Source organism: Lathyrus oleraceus, chromosome 4 (genome assembly GCF_024323335.1).
Source record: "Lathyrus oleraceus cultivar Zhongwan6 chromosome 4, CAAS_Psat_ZW6_1.0, whole genome shotgun sequence".
Taxonomy (NCBI): Eukaryota; Viridiplantae; Streptophyta; class Magnoliopsida; order Fabales; family Fabaceae; genus Lathyrus; species Lathyrus oleraceus.
In genome coordinates, this window is record NC_066582.1 from 303422782 (window position 1) to 303446059 (window position 23278).

The window sequence follows — 23278 nt, forward strand, 5'->3', positions numbered from 1 at the left end:
GTGATTGTATATATTGTTTGTGTGTTTGATTTTGTTTGTGGTCTTATGACCTTAAAATACCTAATAACAACAAAAACCGTAAAAATATTTGGTGGACTGTTGAACTTGATCTGAACTTTTGAACTTAGGATTAGGAAACATTCCCTGTGCAAAAAGGACTTCGCCAATGCCAACATTCTAAGACTGGGCTATTATGAATTGTGCCTTCATCTAATATAAGCCTTGGGATTTGTTTGAATTCATATGCTACTCTGTCTTGGTGCATAATTGTTATTTTGATTTCGTGTCTGATTCTTTGCTCTAAGTTGATCAAGAATATTTCATCTGATACATGAGAAGACAATGAAGACTTCTATTTATGGAATTTGATTTCTTGGATGTGGCTATCTTTATTTGATGCCTTGATCCTCATGATGTCTGGATATTGTCCATTTCTTATTGATTATTGCTTGATAAAAGTCCAAAGGAAAATGGGTTTCTATATGGCATTCTTGTCTGCTGGATTGCATCCCATTGGTCAGATCTTTTCAACTCTCAACTTTTAAATTTGTGCTTAGGATAGTCTCTTCATCTCTTCCCACTTCTTAAATTTCAAAATCTCTACCCTCTTTTAAAACACCTTCTTTGCTTGTGATTTTAAACTTAGACTTTGCTTTAATTACTAGAAACTATGGCCTTATGCCATTAAATTTTCAAACTCTTTCTTAAATCAAATTTGTAAATAAACTTAATCATATTGACTTAAAATTTCAAAACACAAAAATAACTAACGACTCCATTCAAACTTTTGGTCCTTTGTGCATTTCTTATTAAACTCTTGTTAAAATCAATTCACCAACTTATTTGAAATTTTTACCACGAACTACGAGGTTTTGATCCCTCATTTTTATGTTGGTACGTAGGCACAAGCCCGAAGGTCTTGTCAAACACAAAAATATAATCAATTAAGTCTTTTCTCATCCCCACACTCAATTTTTATCAAACATCTTTTATTCCAAAAACACATGCACACATAAAAAAAGGTCTTCCTTGGAGTACCTAAGACACTTTGGGTGCTAACACCTTCCCTCTGTGTAACCAACCCCCTTACCTGTAATCTTTGGCATTTTATTAGTTTTGATTTTAAAACTTCTTATCTTTGGGTTTTATTCATACTTTTTCTCTTTCCTTTTGAAACAATAAAAGTGCGGTGGCGACTCTGGTTTTATTGACGTCAAGTTTATCCATAACTTGATGATCATGAATTTAACGCTACAGTAATCCATGGAAACCTCTTTGAAAATATGTAAAAAAAATTGAAAAAATTGTTGTTTGCAAAGATTGGAGAGGTGGGAAAAGAAGTACGCTTTTTATTCTTTGTGTTTTCCAAGACTTTTGGTGTCTCATGCCTACCTACCAACAAAGTGCAATAGAGAATCAAAACCCGTTAGTTCTTGGTAAAAATATCAAAGTTGTTTATTTTGATTTATTTTTAATGAAATTTTTTCATTTCAAGGAGAATACTTAACTAGTCACCCACGAGTATGAGAACATTGCATCATCATGAGAAGGGCTCCAACTTGGATAAAAATCTACAAGTAGGCCACTAGCTCTCTTAGATAGAAAATAATTGTCATCCATACTATGGAGATAGGAGAATTATATCTCAACTATTGAAATGACTCATGTCTAATCTTTTAAAAAAAGTTTTTAAAAAGGAAAAGTGCCTAAAGGGCACAAAATGATTCGAGTGAGTTATGCATTTTTTAGTCATTTGAAATTGTTCTGAATATTGCTAAGATGGATTAGCATTTATTTGGAAAAGGTTTTGAAAATCACTTAAAAAAAGTTAAGGTTTATTGAGAAAGTGGTTCAAGTTTGAAATCAAGAAGAATTTTTAAAAGAAGGAGAAGATTTGAAAATCAAATAAAGGGAGGAGAAGAAGAAACTATCCTAGAGCATAAAGTAAAATCTAGAGAGGAAAGATATAACCAAGAGATAGCAAGCTTTATGACATAAGCCAAGAAAGAATTACCTCTTTTGGATTAAGCCTCAAGCAAGCCAAATAAGAAAAGAATAATCATGCACCAGATGAAACCAAGATAATCAGGTCAAGTCTTCAAAAGAAGTCCAAAGTTAAAGGTACCAGATGAATTTCAGGGCCTCAAATCATAAGTTCCCAAATAAAAGGTCAAGATCTTAATTCTAAGTCCATAACTCCACAACAATGCTAAGGATAGTAACCACAAGTCCATGAATCATGAGAACCAAGTTCTTTTTAGGGGTTTTTCCTTTATTAATGTCTTTTAAAAGAAAATGAAAGTCCAAATGGACAAAGAACAAATAACATAAGCACAAATAATATGATATGAGATGCTAAAAATAAGAGCACAAAGTAAATGACAAAAGAATAAAGAGCATAAGATAAATGGCACTAAAGTAAAATTAATACAATAAAATTTTAGTAGGTAATGTTAGTGATAAAAAATGAAAGATGTTTTGGTCATTTTTTGAAGAACACTCAATTATTCACCCACAAGCATGAAGACGTGAACCTATACATCAACATGAGAAGGGCTCCAATTTGGGTAAAATCAACAAATATGCCACTAGCTCTCACAAATGAAAAGGGAGCAATATTTTCACACAACACCGTGAGGAGTAGAAGACTTACAATTTCACTTATGGAAATGTCTTGCTTTCGGGACAAATTTAGCGCTATGTTAAGCAATCGTAATTGGACTTAAGTTGAAGTCACAACTATCTGGGGCCGGTCAATAATAATGTTTGTGTTAATACATGCTAGATAAATGATATGTAAATCAGTCTCCTAAAGTTATGCCACACATAAATAAAAAGAGAAATGATCAAGCAAAAAGGCTAGGAGGATGGTCCATTACTTCAATCCATATTTTACAGTACTTAGGACAAACTTATGCATAAATCAAAAGTACCTTAAATGATTCATGCTCAATTAGGAGGTAAATTGAAATGATGAGAGTTCATCAAGTACCAATCCATACATCATGAACAAGAGGAACACGAGCCATCCATTTGATCAAAGGAAAACAAAGAGATGAAAAAGAGAGACAATAGAGACCACGCCTAAATTGGATCAAAGGTTTGATCAAGTCATCATCAAAATCAATCATCCATTTTGGTGGATAAGGGTTTTCACCTAATCAACACCCAAGATCCATTGAGTTTGATGAGACTTAAGGTGCAAACCATCATGACCCAAAACCAACAGAAGTTCACAAAGGCCACACAAATATAAAATGAAATTAAATGAAATAAAAATGTACCAAAACTATTTTCTAATGAATTTTAAAATAGAAATAGAATGAAAAATCCATGAAGTCCTTCAAAACACCAAACAAATGGCCAAGAAAATTATCGAAGGCTGGAAATAAAATAAGAAGCATATAATAATTTTTTCAGAATTTAAAAATGCTGAAAAGTATTTTTAAACCAATTAAACAAAGCAGAAAACAGAAATTCCATGAAAAATAGAAAAATAGTGAAATAAAATGTGAACAAATAAAAATCAGATGAAGAAAAATAAAAGAGAATTTGGGGATTTTTTGGATGAAAAATGAAATTACTAGGAATTTTAAAAGAAAAAGAAATTAAAAATAATAAAAGAAAAAGAATTAAAATCAGAAAAAACACAGAGCATTGGATCACGCCTCATTAATTGATGTGGCAGATGCAACATTTCTCAGGTCAAGGCGCACGATGGACTTCAACACAAACAATACACGGGATCTACTTCAAAATGAACCAATCAAAACATTTCGTTTGTCCAACGTGTCTGGCCAAGCTCAGATGACCTGGAACATTCTGGTCATCTTCTATGGTGATCTCTCACGGAGTTTCATCGTTTGGTAAATTCATAACACGAGATCACCACCATTGTGATCCTCTTCTCATCCTAAATTAAATCTTATGCTCCAAATTCATTTATCTAAGTTGAACAAGGGGAATTTTAGATAAGTTTCAGAAGCAAGCAAGCCACGAAAGATAAAATTAAATGATGAACACGATCAATCAACACCAGATAAGTTAGGGGAAAGCATCAAAGAGTGAAGTCTTATATTGTGGTAACTTGTTTGAGTTCAAATGGTGCTCGAAACTACCTTGTCCAAATGGTGATCAGAAGTTGATGAAGCTTGATCTGGTTAGAAGACTTCAGAGGGAATCAAATCTTGGTAATTGTTGTAAAAGTTTCAGAGAATGTCGAAGATTCTAATGGAATTAAGAAATTGGATTAAAATATGTTGGATTCAAAACACGATAGTTGAATTTTTCTAGAAAATTTCATATTGAAGCATTGGTTTCTTGGCTCGCAAAAGCATGGAAATAAATGCATTAGCTTCCTCTATTTATAGGGAATGAGTTTGGATCCAAATACATGTGGAATCAAGTTGAATTCGTGTAAAACGAATTTGATTAGAATGTGAGAAAATTGTGACATGCAATCCATCAAAACTCAACCAAATGATGTGTTTCAAGGGTCAATTAACTTTTGGAGACTTGGTTAAACATGTTTAGATCCAAAACACATGCTAATTTGGCTAGGAATTGAGATTAGTGGAGTTCAAATTTCGGGAAATGGTGGTTTCTTCAGTTCCAAGTCACTATGTTCAACTCAATAGGGCATCTTGCTCGGGAGGCTTTTTGGTCCGATTCCTTTTGCAATATGTTGACATCTTAAACAAGATTACAATATGCCAAGAAAGATTGCATTTGTATGCTTGGGCACAATTTTATGGAATGTTGATGTTGCCATGAAAAATTGGTCATGTAACTTAGAAAAATTTAAGCATCAAAATGGCTGAAAATGACCTGTAATGTTTCAATAAATTGCATGGCCTTCCAAGCATAATTTGACTTTGATCCTTGAAGAAAACTTGTAGAGTGCATCACAGATAATATTTTTCAAAAAGAATCAGCCTCAAATGTAAAAAATATAAGAAGTAGCAATCCTTGAAAGTTGAGAAAAAGTCACCTGAAAATATGTCAAATTTCACTAAATCCACAGATGACCTATAAGGTCTCCAAACTTTTGATGATCCTACAAGCATAATTGGATCTTGTCATGTAAATAGAAGTTGTATAGGATGTTGAGAATATTCGTATAAAAAAATAAGCATTCATAAATGTTGAGAATTGAAGAATTGTGATCTTTGGAACTTTAACTTCAAATGTTGACTTTTTGGTCAAACCACTTGGAACAAGATTGTGTAGTTGGAAATTCCTTGCATTTCAAAGCACATGGATGATCATATAAACTCAAAATAAGGTGTGCTTTAATGTATCTTTATTAGATTTCTCAAAGCTTGAGGTAACTTGGTGAAGAAGGCATGGAAATAAACACATGAACCTTTGACTTTTTTTTAGAAGTAAACTACAAAACTTTGATGTACTTTTGATAAAAATGAGATTGAAAGGTACTTTTATAACCTTTGAGATCATGCATTAAAAGATAGACCCTATGAGAATCAATGGTTAGCGACACTTTGCTGAGGAATCAAACAAAACCTAGCTGAGGAATCACGCTTGATAGTCTTGATGAAATACCCTACCTTGCACAATAAAAGAAAAGAAAACATATTTTTCTATTTCATTAGTAGTTAAGAAATGAACATATAAATACAAAGGTAAAATACCAACAAAGAGGTGCTTGATGATCCCTGCAAAAGCAAAACCCAGAGATGAGAGGGAGAGGGACCAAGAGGTTACCTTGTTTGTGTGCACGGATGCTAATGGTATGTGGGATCTTAGGGTTAAACATTAGGGTATGACAGAATCCCCCTATTTCAGTTTTCTTCAATTTGGAGATATGAAGATTGAAATCTTTATCTCGACATGATTGAAGAGACTTAAATACCAAAGACCCAATAAAAGTTTCCAAGAGGGGGGAAAACTCAACTGGGGACAAACCAAGTTCAATAGGGGAATGACTCGTCTTGGGAGTAACTACTGTATTGGAGATAAGCCAATGTATAGTTGTAAAATAAACGATCGAAACGCCCATCGGGGGAAGACTTAACAACGTAAGACTCCACCGGGGGAAATAAATATTGCCTAACTATCAACCAAGTGATAGCCTAACAAAAGTAATAAGTTCAAAAGGAAGGATTACCAATTACCAACCAAGTGATAGCTTAATAAAAATAACCAACCAAAGGTAAGAGAAAACATTACCTAACTATCAGCTAGGTGACAACTTAACCAAGGTAATAAGCTAAAGGAAATATTACCAACTACCAGCCAAGTGATATCTTAACAACGGTAACCAATCAAAGGTAAAGGAGAATATTACCTATTATTAGCCAAGTGATATCTTAACTAAGGTAATAAGCCAAAGAAAAGATTACCAACTACCACCCAAGTGATAGCTTAACAAAGGTAACCAACCAAAGGCAAATGGGAATATTCCCTACAATCAGCCAAGTGACAGGTTAACCAAGGAAATAAGCTAAAGGAAAGATTACCAACTATCAGCCAAGTGATAGCTTAACAAAGGTAACAAATCAAATGTAAAGGAGAATATTACCTACCATCATCCAAGTGATAGCTTAACAGAGGTAATAAGCTAAAGGAAAGATTACCAACTACCAGCCAAGTCATAGCTTAACAAAGGTAACCAATCAAAGGTAAATGAGAATATTACCTACTATCAGCCAAGTGATAGCTTAACCAAGGTAATAAGCTAAAGGAAAGATTACCAACTACCAACCAAGTGATAGCTTAACAAAGGTAACCAATCAAATGTAAAGGAGAATATTACCTACTATCATCCAAGTGATAGCTTAACTAAGGTAATAAGCTAAAGGAAAGATTACCAACTACCAGCCAAGTGATAGCTTAACAAAGGTCAACAATCAAAGGAAAAGAAGAATATTACCTACTATCAGTCAAGTGATAGCTTAACCAAGGTAATAAGCTCAAAAGTAATCAAAGTTCAACCCAGGAATAAACTGGAGAGAAACAGCCAAAGAAGACTCAACCCAATGAGGAAACAAACTCAATTTGGGATTAATTCCATCCAAATACTGATTTGGGAATGGAAACGGAAGTGAAACCTTCCACGAGGGTCAAACTCGGTGGGGAATTTGAATGGATAAAATCTTTCTGCTTAAGGTCAACACTCTATTGGAGAGAGGATGCACACACTCTTCGGGGAGAATAAAAACATCATAGAGTGGGGAAGCACCAAGAAATGTATAATGCACAAATAAACATCATAATGTTATGCACATGCATATGAACATGTGTATGAATATGCTGACAAAATAAGCACAAAGGGTTAGAGTGACAACATAGTACAACCAGATACTCGGCTAGTCTCAACGAGATGGAAATGCTATCGGGGATATTTCTAGAGATTCTACCAAAGAGAAACCCGCAATGAAAGCACATCAAAGGAGTTTAATCCTGATACAAGGCTAAAAAACCTTTTAGAAAGAGAAAAATGTATTGTTTGGAAACCCAAAACTTAATCTTTTAGAATCATGAGCTCCATTTTGAGGGGAGGTTTGCCGGGGATAAAAGTCATCTGACTAAACTTCGCGTTGAGGACCTACTGGCGACCTCAATATGGATTTTGTCATTCCTGCAATCTTGTGTTTGGGAAACCAATGTTCTTGAATACATGCAACAAAGGAAAATCTTGTATGGGGGACACTGAGCTCCACTTTTCAAGATCTTACCATCCTTGAGATTGATGTTGATATTCCTCTCTTATATTCACAAGTCGAGGAAAAATAATTTTTTTTGTAAAGTTCAAAACATGATTGTTTATATATCTTTTGTTTGAAAAATTATCATCAAATATAAATGAAATTTCGTAAACTGAAACAAGAATAGTAAATGAATGGGCAAAAGGCTCAAATTTTATTGATAAAATGGTAGTCCGCAAATGGCGTGACTCCATGGATCATGACAAAGTTGAAAAATGGTAATTTACATGGAAAGGGATGCATTGAAATACAATGACCACTATTCTCCATAACAACTTTAAATACCGCTATATTTTGAACTTCGGCTGACGATGACTAAATATAACTCTTCTCCTTACAGACCTTTGATAGACAATGTTACTTCAAACGATCAAGTCTGGCCGGACGTAGTTACTTGCCATAATCCCTAACTTTTGTCTAGATTTCCCTTTAGGGTTCAATTTACCAGGATGATTAATTTCTATTTATGTCTCTAATTTTTGCCTAGGCCGCATTTTCAGGTTTTCAATCCACCAAGACGCTCATTTTTGCCTAAGCCTCCCTTTCGGGTTTTCAACTTAGCGAGTTGTTCTTTTATTTTTTAGGCGAAGCATTTCTTGACTGCATTGGAATTTATAGGACGAGGGAGCTCCTCACCTTCCATAGTTGTAAGAATCAATGCACAACCAGAGAAAGATCTCTTAACAACATATGGGCCTTTATAATTAGGAGTCCACTTTCCCCTAGAATCAGTGTTAAAAGACAAGATCTTCTTGAACACAAGGTCACCTTCTCGGAATACACGAGGTCGAACATTCTTGCTAAACGCTTTCTTCATTCTTTTTTAATATAATTGGCCATGACACAAAGTTGTCGTCCTTTTTTTCTTCAATCAAAGTTAGGGATTATGTCAAGTAACTACGTCCGACCAGACTTGATCATTTGAAGCAACATTGTCTTTCAGACTTAATATTCTTATTTGTAGCTTCAACAACCCCATTCATCTTAGGTATGTAAGGACAAGAGTTATAATGTTCATTCTTGAAGTCATCACAAAGCTTTTTCATCATCTTATTATTCAAGTTCGACCCATTATCAGTAATGATCTTACTTGGAATACCATATCAGCAAATAATTTGATTCTTGATAAATATGACCATAACCTCCTTGGTCACATTAGCATAAGATGTTGCTTCAACCCATTTGGTGAAGTAATTAATAGCCACCAGAATGAAACGATGTTCGCTTGAAGCTTTAGGTTCAATCATACCAATCATGTTGATTCCCCACATAGAGAAATGCCATGGGAATGAAATGACATTGAGAAGTGTCAAAGGCACATGAATCTTATTAACGTAAATATGACATTTATGGCACTTCTTCACATATTTACAGCAATCAAATTTCATTGTCATCCAATAGTAACATGCCCTTAACATCTATTTAGCCATTGCATGTCCATTGGCATAAGTACCGAAGGATCTTTCATGAACTTCTTGCATTAACATGTATGCTTCGTGTTTATCCACACATTTGAGAAAGACTATGTTTTCTCTTGTACAACACATCTTCATTCATAAAAAAATTGCCAACCAATCTTCTTATCTTTGTCGGATGCCCTTAAGGAAACACTTAATATCATGATACCAAGGCTTTTCATATGTAACTTCTTTTATTTTGAATACATGAGAAGGCATATCGAGGCGCATAATTATAATATTGGGCACGTCATTCCAACAATATACTTTATACATAAAAGACAAAGTAGCCAAATCATCTGTCATCTGATTCCCTTTATGAGGTATATGGTGAAATTCAACTTTATTGAAGAACGTCAACAACCGCCTTGCATAATCTTTGTAAGGAACCAAAAAAGGGTGAAGAGTCTCCCATTCTCCTTTAATTTGATTAACCACCAAGGTTATATCTCCATATACATCAAGGATCTTAATCCTCAAATCAATGGCTTCTTCAAGATCCATGATACAAGCTTCATATTCTGCCATGTTGTTCATACAATCAAACATCAATCTTGCATTGAAAGGGATATGATAACCCTAAGGAGTAATGACGATTTCCCCAATTTCATTATCATAAGCAATAAAAACTCCATCAAACACTAAACCCCACCGGGATCCAGGATCTAGTCCTTCTTCAGGAAACGATTCATCATAATCTTTAGCTTTTAAGTACATAACATCTTCATCAGGGAAGTCGAACCTGATAGATTAATAATCATTGATCGGCTGGTGATCCAAATGATCTGCAAGAATACTGCCTTTAACCGCCTTCTGAGTATGGTACTCAATATCATACTCATACAATAGCATCTGCCAACGAGCAATCCTTCCAATGAAAGCAGGATTTTCAAAAATATACTTGATTGGATCCAAACGCCCGAGGAATACTTTCTTTAACATGTGGAAGTCATGTGAGATATAAACCTAGAGATGTAAGTCAAATGCCCGAGGAATCCTTTGACTTGCTTTTCTGTCTTTGGTGTAGGCATCCCTTGAATAGCTCTAACTTTATCAAGATCTACCTCAATACCCTTCTGGCTGATAATGAAACCCAACAGCTTTCCTGAACGGACACCAAAAGTACACTTATTAGGATTCAAGTAGAGTTTAAATTTTCTCAAATGTTGAAACAGCTTCAACAAATACTCAACATGATCTTCTTCAGTCTTCGAATTAGAAATCATATCATCGACATAGACCTATATCTCTTTGTGAATCATGTCATGGAAAAGAGTAGTTATGGCTCCCTGGTACGTTGCACCAGCATTATTTAAACAAAAAGGCATCACTCTATAGCATAATCTTCCTCAGGGTGTAATAAATGTTTTCTTTTCCATGTCGTTAGGTTCCATTTTGATCTGATTATAACCGGAGAAACCATCCATGAAGGAGAAGACGTTGAACTTAGTTGTATTATCTATCAACATGTCAATGTGTGACAGAGGGAAATTATCCTTTGGGATAGCTTTGTTCAAATCTCTATAATCAACACAGCTTTGAACTTTACCATCCTTCTTTGAAACATGCACAATGTTGGCCACCCATTGAGGGTACTCAGAAGTAACAAAGAAACCATCACCATTATGCTTTTGAACCTCATATTTGATCTTAATAGGCATATCAGGATGAGTTCTTCTCAACTTCTACTTAATTGGCAGACACTCTGGCTTCAAAGGTAATTTATGCTCCACAATATCAGTATCAAGACCTGGCATATCTTGATAAGAACAAGTAAACACATCCACGTATTCTCTAAGAAGCTCCACCAGCCTCTTTTTAACATTTGGATAAAACAATGCCCTAATCTTGACTTCTTTACTATTCTCTTCATAACCCAAATTAATCACTTCAATGGCTCTTCATGAGGCTGAATGGTTTTTTCCTCATGCTCAAGCAAATGGGAAATCTCATCAGGAATATCCTCAACATCATCTTCTTCCATTTTAAACAAAGGGAATTAAAAGTTGGGAGAGGGCATAGGGTCATTGTTTTCAATGGGTTTAACAATTAATATGCACAATGATTTTGTGTTTGATTTTAGAATATGAACAAATATATGCACAAGTATTATGCAGATATAAAAAGTGATTATTATCTTGGTTTTTTATATTACCATTTTTTCAGAAAAAGAAAAAAGAGAAAACATAATATAGATAAACAAAATAACATTTTATTAATGATGATAAAACTTGAAACAAAGCCCACACAAATTCACTTTCACCTTGGGCATAGTGAAAGGATTTGTTGAAAATAACAAAAACATATTACTTTGACAAGTGAACAATAAAGGGAACGTCAACAGTAGTCCAATTCTGGCATAATAATCTGTGCGTTACAAAGTTTGGTGCTTCTTGTTCTTGATCATCTTCTAGGGTTGCAGCAGTAGACTGATCTTTGGAGTGGATGAAACAAGCATTGTGAAAAACTTCTTGAGTATGTTTCAAATCCCTACAGGTTGAAAAAGGTAAGAAGCCTAACCCAACTCTGTTTTTGTTTTCCGCAAGTTCAACAACTTGACCCCATCCAATAGACTCATCATTCTCCACAACTTGTTGGGCGTCCTTCAAAGAAGTCATTAATGCACCATTCTTCTTACCATCATTATCTTCAACATAAAGAGTTTAGAACGGAGTTCCCATAGCTTTGTCAGCATCAATATACGAGAACAAAGAGAGATGACTTACCAATATGGCTTGCTCGCCACCCACAATTACTAACTTTCCATTCTTCATAAATTTCAACTTCTGAGGGAGAGTTGAAGTCACTGCTCCAACTTCATGAATCCATGGACAACCCAGGAGACAACTATAGGCAGGATGGATATCCATCACTTGAAACGTAATCTGCAATAAGAATGTATAGATATCTTCATCGGGAGATTAACCTCTCCAATCACATTTTTCTTCGAGCCATTAAAGGCCTTCATAACAACTCCATTAAACCTCATCGGAGCACCTTGATAAGAGAGCTTGGATATAGTAGACTTCAGCATAATATTCCTCCCTTGCTCAGGCAGTTCTTCATCACTAAAGCTCAAGTTGTTACACGTAGTAATGTTAGCCATAATGACATTTAACTGACCAATTATCACATCATGATCTACATAGGCTTGCCCTAAGACCTTCTACAAAGCATCTCTATGAGCTTCCAATTTTATCAGCAAAGATAAGACATATATCAGGCATAAAGTGAGGAGGCATACCCCAAGGGAAACTAGGAGACACTTGGTGTTGCGGATCACTGACCGGAGCCATGGAAGTGGGCACATAATCAAGACCAAGATGCAACATGATGCATCATATGCAAAATACAAATGCAATGTTTTCAGTGAACTTCAAGATATAAAGCAAATTACAAACATCATAAAGGAAATAACACATTTTGAAAATACTAAAAATATCATTTTATTAATAATGGAAAGGATTACAATCTAAAATACAATCTCAATAATCCTAAAACATAAGAGGAAAGAAATTAGGTCTATGGAATCATAAATGATTACCCAACTCCAAGCTGATACTTCTTGTGAAATCTTTTGATATCTTTTTCATAGTTTCTCTTCATGGCATCCTTCCACATCACGAGCTGATCTGCAATGCTTTTACAAACATCGGAAGTAGGAAGATGAGTATATAATTAAATGTTAGAGGAAAATAAATCCTCTTGGTCCCTTGACCTCTTCATAGCATGTTGCTCAAGCAACTCTATCAAGTCGTTATTTTCCTTCAACCGCTTCTGTAATTCTATCTTCTCGAGGTTTGAAAGGTGAAACTTGTCTCCTCAAGCATCCTTCTCTCTCTTCATACTAACCAAAGCTTCTTTCAACACCTCTATGCCTTTCATATGAATAGTGGGTGATTTGATCATTACTAAAGTCATTGGTATATCATAAGCGTAAGGCATCTTGAATTCTTTTTCTCTCTTCTTCACCCAACTAGTGTAAGGCTCCAAAGCTACATAATTCTTCAATCTAAGCTCACTTTTTCCTTTCCTATGAATATTATGCCAAGCACACACCACCCTAGCTGTCAATCCTTAAGTGTCTTTCCCTTGTTGGAAAAATAAACCTTCTAACTAGGTGTTATTAGGTTTGTCCTTCATAGAGAACCCAAATTAACGTCTTGCCAAAGCTGGATTGTAGTTGATTCCTCCTTGTGTACCAAGAAGAGGAACATTAAGAACTCCTCACAACTATCAATAATCATGACGTCGTCGTAAACAGAAGAATACCAAGTGATGACATCATTAGTGAGAGACATCAGTGTTTGTGACCACCTTAAATAACCCTTATTTTCTTTGAAGATAGGAGTATGCGGAAGGTGAAAAATAAACGACTTGTACAACAAAGGTGTACAATAGACAATAGTTCCATTTCCCTTAGAAGTCCTATGATGAATGGAGAAATAGGTGTCACCAAGCAAAGTTGGAACATGATTCCCAATGATCGCGACTTAGTATGTATATAGGATTTGTGGCTGCAAGTGCACAGTCTTATCACGTAGTTTTAAAGATTATCGAACTCAAAGGACTCATAATCGAACTTACCGTTATCTAATGTTACTATGTAAATCTAAGGCTGAGGATCTCTCTAGGAGTTGAGGGACAAAAAGAAATAACTACTAACAAAAATAGAATATTAATAAAAATATCTAATAGTGGGATATCGGTATGTAACGCACCAAAGTTCGGGGATTCGATATATAGTTGGTGTAATCTTAAAGATCAAAATATTCTTCAGTAAAAGTTATTTACTTAAAATATTTTGTCTCACACTCTCGTTTTTATTGACTCTGACCATACTCTTAAACTAGAATGCTTGGCTCTCACTGTCTCATTTGAATTTAAACGTAATTTTTTTTAATAAATAAAGTCTAATTAATCCTAAAGCACTCTCGCTGTAAAAATTCAAACATAAAATTTCCCAATGTGTAAAAACAACAATAAAATCCAAACATGAAAATAAAATCAAAAATCAATGTCAATAAATCGGTAATATTCATAAACATTAGCCATTACGGAGACTACCGGCAGGAGGAGCGAACGAGTAGAAGTGCTGGTAAATATGATCTAGGTTCTCTGTCACTACATCCATAAACTTGTGGAAGTCCACGCACAAAGTGCTCAGTTCGCCTCTCAGGTTGGCGATGTCGGACTGGACAGCGTTAATAACAATAGCATGATCGGTAGGAGGCACAACAGGTACAGCAGGGGCGCATGAGTCAGCGTCAGAGAGATAGGCATCATAATGGTCATAGATTTGGGGTGTCTCTGGATGGAGAGGTTAGTGCATCTGGTGGTCCGTCCAAATCAAAAAGCCAGTTGTTCCTATCATGTACACTTGTCCTATGGTCTAGCAAGGCAAACAGGTGTACTACTTGATGGTTAATCAGAACTTCAAACATATCCGGGCCCAGGTTTCTAATGATACCAGTGTTGAAATAGAATTGAATGTTCATTGGTCGTATTCCACCTAGAGGGTTAAGTCTGATAAGTTGTTGTCTCGGTCCAATTGCATTTGAGATCATGGTCATTAAGCCTCCTATTAAGATTGATATGCGGTTATCTTACGCTATACGGTCTAAGTTGGCTATCATAAATGTTGCAGCATTAACAGGATGGGCATGTGATGCACAATACATCATAAAGAGTTCATCTTTGGACAAGGAGGTTTTGTTTTTTTCCTTTCCAAATAGGGTGTGAGCTAGGATCTTATGAAAGTAACGAATGGCAGGGTTGTGGATGTTCTCAGAATGCATGAGAACCAGCTCGGGATGGTTGTTTCTTGTAATGCTACCCCAAAAGTAATCTAGTTCAAGGTCTGTAAGTAGGTCTTCCCGGGTGATGTTAAAGGTGTCAGAACAATTTGGGCATCCTAAGAGTACGACTAATTCTCTATGATTATAGCGATTCTCAATATCGAACATCGTAAAGGTGATGAGGCCTTTGTTAAATCCGATACCATGGTTTTGCAAGTAAACTAGGGAGCTTAGGAATTCTAAGTTTAGCCTACGGTAGGAACTAAATTTTCTTTTGATAGAAAAAGTATCCCAGCCAATTTTGGTTAATTAGGAACATAATATTGTCTCTTATACCTAACTTGGTCATGGTACGTCCATCGGGGTATATGGTTAGTGCCATTTCCCTCTGAGATAGAGCCTCAAAGTGTCTCCTTTGACCTCTAGTTCTAAAAACTATATCCATGTAGTCTACTTGTTGCATCGTGAAAGTCAATAGCTAGATAAATTTAAGTAGATGATAGCACTAAGTCAGTAATTGTTAATAATAAAGAAAAATACCGAGTGACTTTATAAAAGAGGAGAAAGAAAGAAAACAAATCGATAGATAAAAAATGACATTAATAAAATAGGAAATATTCGCTATGTTTTATGTCGACAATGTGACGACCCAGGAGTGTAAGTACTCATGGTGGTTCTTTCGAGGATGAATCCTAGGTCAAAATTTTAATTATCCTCGATCTCCATGGCTACTTATCAAGCCATATCTCATATCCATCACCTTTTCTTCTTTTTCTTCTCCGAGGTAGTTTATCCTTCTGAAATTATGGTGGTGGTTCTGGCTCTATCTTGAGAGCTAGCTTTTCAGGGTTGGGTTAAATTTTTTCATCCACCATGTCAAAGTCTAACTTGCCCATTTTAATACTAATGAGTTTCCTAGTTTCACGGTCTTCTAATTTTCTCTCCTTATTTAGGATCTCAAATAAAGGTACATTGGTGTGGATATTTTCCAGTAGCTCCTCAAACCTTTCGGATTTTGGGTCTACCTTAACATCCACAGACTTCCGTGGGAAAGGAATTGGTGATTTATAGGGAGAAGGAATAACACATAGTGCTTCCTTCTCTACCTCTTCGACAACCTCCCTTTCGGGTGGTGTCAGTGGATCTTTCTCAATCTCTACTCTTTTCTCACCTAAACCCTCCTCATTATCACTCTTCTTAGGATTTTTGGTAGATTTTTCACTGGTGATTGTTACAACATCCGCATGTTTCTCATAGAGTGGTCCTAGAGGTGTTTGTGCAAGCAGGGAGATTTGAGTCTCCAATGCCTCGTTGTGAGTGACGAGGGACTCGACCACAATGTTCAGTTGCCTAAGGGTTTCATTGGTATAGAGACTTTGTTTTCTAAATTCTTCATTCTGAAGAGTTTATGTAGCCATAAAGCATTTCATCATAGTTTCTATCCTAGAGTGAGTTTGCATCGTAATGAAATCCTCCATTAATATTTCCAGGTTGGATTTATAAGAATCTTGTGATTCCTCAAAATACTGGGAGTCATAATCGTAGAGTAAATTTGGGTGATACATAGTAGTAGAGAAAAGAGTGCCTTAGTCTATACTATGCAACACTGGAGTTATGATATCGACTAAATTAGTCCATGACAACGGCGCCAAAAACATGATCGCGACTTAGTATATCTGTAGGATTCGAGACTGCAAGTGCACAGTCTTATCGCATAGTTTTAAAGATTATCGAACCCAAAGGACTAATAATCGAACTTACCGTTATCTAATGTTACTATGTAAATCTAAGGCTGAGGATCTCTCTATGAGTTGAGGGACGAAAAGAAATAACACATAACAAAAACAAAATATTAAAAAAATTATCTAATAGTGGGATATCGGTATATAACGCATCAAACATAAAGGATTCGATAGATAGTTGGTGTAATCTTCAGTAGAAATGATTTACTTAAAAGATTTTGTCTCACACTCTCGTTTTTATTGACTCTGACCATACTCTTAAACCATAACGCTTCTCTTAATGTGATGGGCGCCACCCTTCTTAATTCCTTGTAGCGGGCGCCACTTTGATGTGTGGTGGGCGCCACCCTTCTTATGTGGTGGGTGCCACCATTCTTCATTTTTCTCCATTTTCATCCCTTTTTCTTTCCATTTTATGATTTTCCTCTTTGCTTGCCGAGAAATCCCTTATTTGATAAATACCTGAAATAAACATAAAGTATGACGTAATACTGTGGAAAATCGAGTAAAAAGAAATGCATGTTAAGTCAAATATACGATATATTTTCGCGTTATCACCCAACCAAAAAGATCGTAATAGCATTAACATCAAAAAAATTGTCAATGTTGGGAAACAAAACCAAACCATAGATGAGTAAGGCAATAATAGTTTCAAAGGCCACCATGCTACCAACATTACCAAAAGAAAAAGCTATTTCAATCAGAAATTTTAAAGTCAACCCTGTGATAGCTCCTTTGACAGTGAGATTAGCATCTACGTTAGATTTCTATAGATGAATAGCTCCGACAATAACTTGAGACTCCATAATTCCTTCCAAACTAGAAAAAGGAACCGTGTCAGAAATAGGTATACCCAAAATATAAGCATACTCCTCCATGGTAGGCAACAAATAATAATTAGGGAAAGTGAGCACCTATAGACTGGATTGTAGCACTGAACCAGAGTATAAAAAAAGACCATTTTCATGATCAGTATATATAAAAGTCAAAAGTCTTCCAAAATGGTCTCTCAAATCCTTAGGATCATCCACAAAAGATGTTAGCTTTCTCAATTCCTTAAGATCAGGACATCTGAAATTGTACTTCCGAGTATTTCTTCTTCCTATATCCATGGTCAAAATATCTGCAATTTTTGCAAGAGAATCTCTAAGTTCCTTGAAAACTGAGAAAAATGCTCATGAATGCAATGAGTGCATGATGCAACAACCATAAACAAGATCACACAAGGCACACAAGTAAGGTCCAAAGGTTCGAAGTCACGAGCATGAACCCAAGGGTAAGAACCAACCCATAAGGTATGTACTAAGGGTATAATCACTTGTAGAACAAGGTTCTAAAAACGTTCCTAGAGTCATAATTTTGTATTTTGGATATTACCAGCTTAAACGACTACTCGCCAACCAATAATAGTCTCAAGAGAAACTCATCTGAATAGCCACTGCACTACGTCCTAACAAGCCAAGATGGGTTAAGAGTTCTAAGGTCCTCAGCTTCTCAGGCCCCAGGTTGGAAAAAGTACTGCCAGTTACGATTACTAGTAAGACATTAGTAATCCCAAAGGGGCCTCCACTGAGTGGCAGATCTCAAGTCATCTTATTAAGGATTAACTTGACATAAGCCAAACAAGACTATACCACCCTCCTATCATAAGATCACTTAAGTCTGGGTATATGACTTTTCTCACCACATAGAGATCACCAAGCACCAAGCAGAACAAACAATAACAAATAACAACAAACATAATATACACAGATAAACAAAGATAGGATCAACATACTAAAGACTACTCCCGAGAAGAGTTACGACTTTTCTGTAGCGGTAAAAATATTAAGATATTGATTAACTTAACTCATAAAACAAGAGTCACCACCGCGCTTTTATTGTTTCTAGAGCAAAGGGAAAAAGACCGAACAAAACCCAAAGAAGTTTTAAAACAAAACTAATAAAAAGAGATGCGGGTCCAGGGGTAGATTATGAAAAGGGAAAGTATTAGCACCCTAAACATCTATAGTACTCTATAGGAACCTCTTTAAAAATATGTGCATTTTGTCTTTAAAAATGGTGTTGTTTGCAAAAGATTGGGGAGATGAGAAAAGAAATGTTTTTATTATAATTTTTGTTTTTGCCAAGACTTTTTGTGTTTTATGCCTACGTACCAACAAAGTGCAACGAAGGATCAAAACCTCGTAGTTCGTGGTAAAAATAAAAAAGATGTTTATTTTTATTCATTTTTAATGAAAATACATTTTATCATTTTAAGGGGAATACTCAACTAATCACCCACAAGTATGAGAACATTGCATCATCGTAGAGAATGGCTCCAACTTGGATAAAGATCAACAAGTATGCCACTAGCTCTCTTTGATGGAAAATAATTATCATCAATACTATGGGTATATGAGGATTACATCTCAACTATGGATATGACCCATGTCTAAACTATAAGAAAAAAAGTTTTAAAAGAAGAAGTGCATAAAAGGCACAAAAATAATTTGAATGAGTTATGTATTTTTTAGTCTTTTTTAAATTAGTCTGAATAAGCTTAAGATTTATTAGCATTTATTAAGAAAAGAGGTTTTGAAAATCACTTGACAAAAGTCAAAGTTTATTGAGAAAATATTTCGAGTTTGAAAAGAAGAAGGTTTTGAAAAGAGAGAGGAGATTTTGAAAATCAAAGAAGGAGGACTATCCTGGAGCATAAAGTAAAAGCTAGAAAGGAAATATCTAACCAAGATATAGCAAGGTTTATGACATAAGTCCAGCAAGAATTCCCTCCTTTTGATTTAGCCTTAAGCAAGCCGAATAAGCAAAGAATATACCATGTATAAGATGAAACTAGGATAACCAAGCCAAGTCTTCAAAAGAAGTCCAAAGTCAAAGGTACCAGATGAATCCAAAGGTCTCAAGTCACAAACTCTCAAAGCAAGGGTAAAGGTTCTAGTCCTAACTCCATAACTCCACAACAATGTTAAGGATAGTAACCTAAAGTCCATGAATCTAGAGAACTAAATTTTTTTAGGGGTTTTTCCTTTATTAATATCTTTTAGAAAAAAGTCCAAATGGACAAAGGAAAAAAAGCATAAACATAAACAGAGGTCCAAGTGTACAAAGAGAAAATATGTTATGAGATGATAAAATAAAAGCATAAAGTAAATAGCAAGAAGTAAAGAGAAAGATGATTCGTTATTTTTTGGAGAAAACTCAACCATCCACCCACAAGTATGAAAATATGGACCTTTACATAACCATGACAAGGGCTCCAACTTGGATAAAATCAACAAGTATGCCACTAGCTCTCATATGTGAAAGAGAAACAATATTTATCACACAATACCATGACGAGTAAGAGACTTACAATCTCACTTATGAAAATGACTTGCTTTCGGGATAAATTTAGCGCTATCTTAAGAAATCATAATTAGACTTATGTTGAAGTCACAACTATCTGAGGCCGGTCAATAATAATGTTTGTGTTAATACATGCTAGATAAATGATATGTAAATCATTCTCCTAAAGTTATGTCACACAGAAAAGAAAAGAGAATTGATCAAGAACAAAGGTTATGAGAGTGGTCCATTACATCAATCAATAATTCATAGTACTTATGACAAACTTATACATCAATCCAAAGTACCTTAAATGATTCATGTTCAATTAGGAGGTAGATTTGAAATGATTAAAGTTCATCAAGCACCAATCCATACATCATGAACAAGATGGACACAAACCATCAAATTGATCAAGAGGAAAAGAAAGAGATGAAGAAGAAGAAGACAAGAGAGATCACACCCAAATTGGATCAAAGGCTTGATTAAGTCATCATCAAAATCAATCATCCATTTTGGTGGTTAGGATTTTCACCCCATCAACACCTAAGATTCATTGAGTTTGATGAGACCTATGATCAAATCAACTTAGATTCAAGACCAACAAAAGTAAACAAAGGTAAAACAAGCATAAAATGGAAAAGGATAAAATAAAATGCATTAAAAATATTTTTTTAAAATGAATTTTAAAAGGGAAATAAAAGAGAAAATCCACAAAACCCTTCAAAACACCAAATAAATGCCCAACAAAATTATGGAAGGTTGAAAATAAAATAAGAAGAATAAACTAAAATTTTAAGAATTTTAAAATGCCTAAAAGTATTCTTAAAATAATCAAGAGAAAGGAATAAAGAGAAAATCCATAAGAAAATAGAAAATCAATAAAATTAAATGTTGAAAAATAAATGTCAGATAAAGAAAAATAAAAGCAAAATTTAGAATTATATTTCTATTTTTTGGATGCAAAATGAATCTTCTATGAATTTTAAACAAAAAGAAATTTAAAATGAAAAAAGAAAAAGAAATAAAATTAGAAAAAACACTGAGCGTTGGATCTGGCCTCATTAATTAACATGGCAGATCCAACAATTCTCAGGCTAGGGCGCACGATGGAAATAAGCAAAAATAAAACACGGGATCCAATTCAAAATGGACCAATTAGAACATTTCAAAATGCCAACATGTATGGCCAAAGTCAGATGACCTGGAACACCCTGGTCATCTTCCCCAATGATCCCTCACCGGAGTTTCTCCTCATCACTAATTCAATCTCATGCTCCAAAGTCATTTATCTAAACAGAGCATGGGGAATTTGAGATAAGTTTCATAAACAAGCAAGCCACTAAAAATAAAATAAAATGATGAACACGATCAATCAACACCAAATAAGTTAGGGGAAAGCATAAGAGAGTGAATGACTATATTGTGGTAACTTGTTTGAGTTGAAGTTATGCTCAGAACTACAATGTCCAAATGGTGATCAGACATTGATGAAGATTGATCTGGTCAGGGAACTTCAAAAGATCGTGGAGCTTGGGAATTGTTGTAAAAGATTCAAAGAAGACCGAAGATGCTAATGGAATCAAGAAATTGGATTAAAACAAGTTGGAATTCGAAACACGATAGTTCAAATTTCAGGAAACATTTCAGAGTGAAACATGGATTTATTTTCTATCCAAAGCCTGGAAATAAATGCAATATGTTATCCTATTTATAGGGAATATGTTGGGATCCAAATACGTGTGGAATGAAGCTCAATTTGTATAAATGAATTTGATCAGAATGTGAGAAAAGTGTGACTTCCAATCCATCAAAACTCAGTCAAATGATGGGTTTTAAGAGTCAATTAACTTCTAGAGACTTGCTTAAACTTGTTTAGGTCCAAAATGCATGGTAATTCAGCTTGCAATTGAGACTAGTGAAGTTTAAAATTTGGATCATGGCGATTTCTTCAGTCCCAAGTGACCATGTTCAACTCAATGGGACATCTTGCTCATGAGGCTTTTTGATCCCATTCTTCTTGAAATGTGTTGACATCGTATCAAAGATTAGAATGTGCCAAGAAATATTGCATTTGGATGCTTGAGCACAAAGTCAGGGCATATTGAAGTTGGCACAAAAATCTGGTAATGTCACTCAGAAAACTCTAAGTCTCAAATGGCTGAAAATGACATTGAATATCTCTAAGAATTCCATGGCCTTCCAAGCATAATTTGACTTTGATCCTTGAAGAAAACTAGTATAGGGAATCATAAATGATATTGTGCAAAAAAAATCATCCTCAAGTGTTAAAAATTGAAAAAATTGTAATCCATGAAAGTTGAGAAAAAGTCACTAGAAAATATGTCACTTGCAAAAAGAATCAGCCACAAATGACCTATAATGTCTTCAAACTTTTTATTATACTCCAAGCATAATTGGATCTTGTCATGTAAATAAATGTTGTAAAGGCTATTGATAAGATTCATATGCAAAAAGAAGCATTAAAAAATGTTTAGAATTGAAGGAGTTATGATCCTTTGAACCTTGACTTCAAATGTTGACTTTTTGGTCAAACCTCTTGTAATAAAGTTATATACTTGGACTATTCTTGCATTTCAAGGTACATGTATGATCATATGAACTCAAAATAACATGTCCTTTATTTAATTGCTCAAAGTTTGATGTAACTTGTTGAAGAAGGAATGGAAATAAACACATGAACCTTTGACTTCTCTTGAGAAATAAGCAACAAAACTTTGAAATGATCTTGATCAAAATGTGATTTAAAGGTGCTTGAGAGGCTTAGAGATCATGTTTTGAGAGATAAACCCCTTGATAATCAATGGTTGAACATATTTTGCTAAGGAATCAAAGAAAACCTAGATGAGGAGTCTTGCTTGATGCTCTAGATGAAAAACCCTACCTTGCACAATAAAGTTAAAGGAAAAAAACATATTTTTTCTATTTTGATTAGTGGTTAGATAAGCAATGTACATATAAACACAAAGGTAAAATACCAAAAAAGATGTGCTTAATGATCCCTGCAAAGGGAAAACCGAAAGATGAGGGGAGAGGACAAAGATGTGATATTGTTTGTATGCAAGGATGCAAATGATATGTGGAATCTTAGGGTTAAAAATTAGGGTATGACACATTGGATCAAATTTGAGCTAATAGAATATCATGCTCAGTTTTCTTAGAGTTTTATCAAATTTCCCTCTTTGGAACTATTTTTAAACCAACTT

At 34.8% G+C, this 23278-nt stretch overlaps 1 protein-coding gene across 1 annotated transcript; it reads right to left on the bottom strand.

Annotated features, from left to right (window-relative positions):
- Window positions 1–15836: 15836 nt before the first annotated feature.
- LOC127137214 (uncharacterized) lies at window positions 15837–17602 on the bottom strand. Its single transcript, XM_051063696.1, has 2 exons — window positions 17519–17602; window positions 15837–16379 (listed from the first exon to the last, which is right to left on the bottom strand). Exons 1-2 carry the CDS (start codon window positions 17600–17602, stop codon window positions 15837–15839), a joined length of 627 nt encoding a protein of 208 aa, XP_050919653.1.
- Between the last annotated feature and the right edge of the window lie 5676 nt (window positions 17603–23278).

Excerpts from the sequence above, each read along its gene's own strand:
- LOC127137214 (XM_051063696.1), bottom strand. The coding sequence starts at position 17,602 with ATGGAGGAGTATGCTTATATTTTGGGTATACCTATTTCTGACACGGTT. Across the intron at positions 16,380-17,518 it reads AAGGAATTATGGAGTCTCAA|AATGAAGAATTTAGAAAACA; the intron begins GTTATTGTCGGA and ends TAAACTCTTCAG.